This window comes from Tupaia chinensis, unplaced genomic scaffold (genome assembly GCF_000334495.1).
Source record: "Tupaia chinensis unplaced genomic scaffold, TupChi_1.0 Scaffold000348_1, whole genome shotgun sequence".
Taxonomy (NCBI): domain Eukaryota; kingdom Metazoa; phylum Chordata; class Mammalia; order Scandentia; family Tupaiidae; genus Tupaia; species Tupaia belangeri.
The window spans coordinates 1161953-1164235 of NW_006159842.1; the positions used below are offsets into that span (position 1 = coordinate 1161953).

The 2283-nt window shown below is 64.6% G+C and overlaps 1 protein-coding gene across 1 annotated transcript in view; it reads right to left on the reverse strand.

Annotated features, from left to right (window-relative positions):
- Positions 1–134: 134 nt before the first annotated feature.
- LOC102470852 (thy-1 membrane glycoprotein-like) overlaps positions 135–2283 on the reverse strand; it is a 2819-nt gene continuing 670 nt past the window's right edge. Inside the window, exons 2-3 of the mRNA XM_006152329.1 lie at positions 1548–2088; positions 135–1371 (exon numbers count right to left, since the gene is read on the reverse strand). Coding sequence (XP_006152391.1) covers positions 1259–1371; positions 1548–2088 — 654 coding nt within the window. The 3' untranslated portion in view covers positions 135–1258. The remainder of the gene's footprint in view (positions 1372–1547; positions 2089–2283) is intronic.

Consider the following 2283-nt stretch of genomic DNA (forward strand, 5'->3'; position numbering starts at 1 on the left):
GGCCACCAGAGCGGAGGGGAGGGCGGATGGGAGGCAGGGAGAGGAGGTGGCCGGCTAGACACTCGGCAAATGGGGCAGCAGGCCTGGGGACCCTGGAGGGGCGAGGCAGGGGAGGACACGAGGACCAGGACAGATCCCAGAGGCTTGCTTTTATTGTGCGGTTCTTTCCTCAATGAGATGCCAGAAGCTGTGGCGGCAACGACACTGTCACAGGGCGGGCAGGGCTGCCGGGCGGGGAGGGTGGGGGAAAGGCCGTCTCCCGAGGTCTGTCCGCTCCTGGCCTCACTCTACGGCCTGCCTCAGGCTCTCCGGAGGTCCCTGAGAGGGCAGGCCCGCGGGGCAGGGGCTGTCTGGGGGCCCAGGCACCAGCGGACAGGGGCTGGCACCGATGGGCAAGGAAAGGAAGCGCCTCCTTTAGAAAGTGGCCAAACCTGCGGCTCTGGGCTCTGGGCTCGGCCTGCCTGACTCAGCAGGTCCCAGGCAGTTCTGGAAGCTCTCGGGAGTTTGGGAGCAGCTTGTCCTCCTGTCACCCTCATTTGCTGGCTGAGGCGGTGAGGGGCAGCAGGCTCCCACTTCCAGCTTGCTTAGGGAGGGTGGAGGACCCTCACCTATCCCTTTCTCCAACCCTCCAAGACCCTGCCTCTTCATGGGGTGGCACCTGACCCACGGTCCCCAGGGGCGTCTGTGGAGGTAAGATGAGGGCTTCGTGGCTGCGGCTGACAGTGCCCCTGGATTCTCAGTCCCTTTACAACGGGACTGGACGCTGGGTGGTGCCCTCACATCTGGGACCATCCCTGCTGGGAGCGGTCTGAGCACACGCCACACCCGGGCCAGGCCCAAACGCCCCACGCCTCTCCTCACCCAGGGCTCTCCCGGGCCTCTGGTCCCTGTGGGTCAGGATGACCGCCGAGGGGCTGGTGCTTCTCCATCCCACTACCCCTCACATGCCCACACTCTCCATCCGGTCCCCTTTTCACCAACTCCCCAAGAAAAGGCAGGATATCCCTAAATAAACCAGACAGAAAGCAGCTGTGGAACGAGGTACAGACAGACAGCCAAGGGCGTGCGGGGAGGGAGGTGGCGGTGGGGAGCACGTGGGTCACGGCATGCAGCAACTGGGGTTCCTGATCACGGGGTGGGGTCCCTGCTTCTCCCCGAGGTGTGTGAGGGACTGGTGGGAGGGGGTCAGCCGACTCAGAGAAGTAGGGGCTCTGCACTGGACCTCGCGGCTTCCTATCTCCTCCATGGGCCCAGCCAGTCACAGAGCGATGAAGTCCGTGGCCTGGAGGAGGGACAGCGAGAGCAGGAGCAGCAGCAGCCAGGAAGTGCTCTGAGCCAGGAGGCTGATGCCCTCACACGTGACCAGCTTATCTGTGGAGAGAGGATGGGGTGGGGCAGTGGTCCCCAGGGGGTGAGGCAGCAGTTGGGAGACAGCGAGGGGTCATGGGGCTGCTGTCCTCTCCAGCCCAGCTTAGGGAACTGCCCATGCCTGACCCTCCCAGGTTGGCTCTCCCAGCACGCTCTGTCTCGCTGGAGACTCTCCTCACCTCTGAACACAGAGATGTTCTGGGAGGAGACGGTGGACGGCTGGCCAGAGAGGCGCAGTTCGCAGGTGTAGAGCCCCTCGTCCTTGTTGGTGAAGGCGGAGAGGTAGAGGACCTTGATGTTGTACTTGCTGGTGAAGTTGGTGCGGGAGCGGTATGTGTGCTCGGGCACGCCCATGGTGCCAAAGAGCACGTGCTTCTTCGTCTCCCGGGTCAGGCTGAACTCATACTGGATGGGCGTGGTGGTGGTGTTCTCGTGGCGGCAGTCCAGGCGGAGGCTCTGGTTCACCAGGCAGGCCGTGAGGCTGGTCACCTTCTGTCCTTGGGATACCTGCAAGACTGGCCCCCGCAGTGCCCCCTCCAAGTTGGGGTAGGGCTTCGGAGCTGGGGGCCTCCCACCCCACTGAGAGCAGAGATGGGGGTAGCCAGGGAGGGCACAGGGCCCTGCTCTCCAGTGCCTCTCCCCACCCCGGGGGTGTGCAAGGCCAGTCCAGCTTACCCCACACAGGCCCTGGGTCCCCCCCCCGCCCCGGCTGCTGGAGCCCTGGGCACCTCAGTGTGCTTAGAGGACAGATCCTGGGGTGCTGCTGCAGGTTCCCCGTCTCACTTGGAGACTCCGGCTCAGTAGTAAGGGGCAGGGCTATGTGTTCCACCCCAGCAGGCAGATGACCAGCGAGGTGATCTGACCTGCTGACTTCAGCATGAAGACCCCCCCCCAGGTCACCGCCCCCCTCAACGC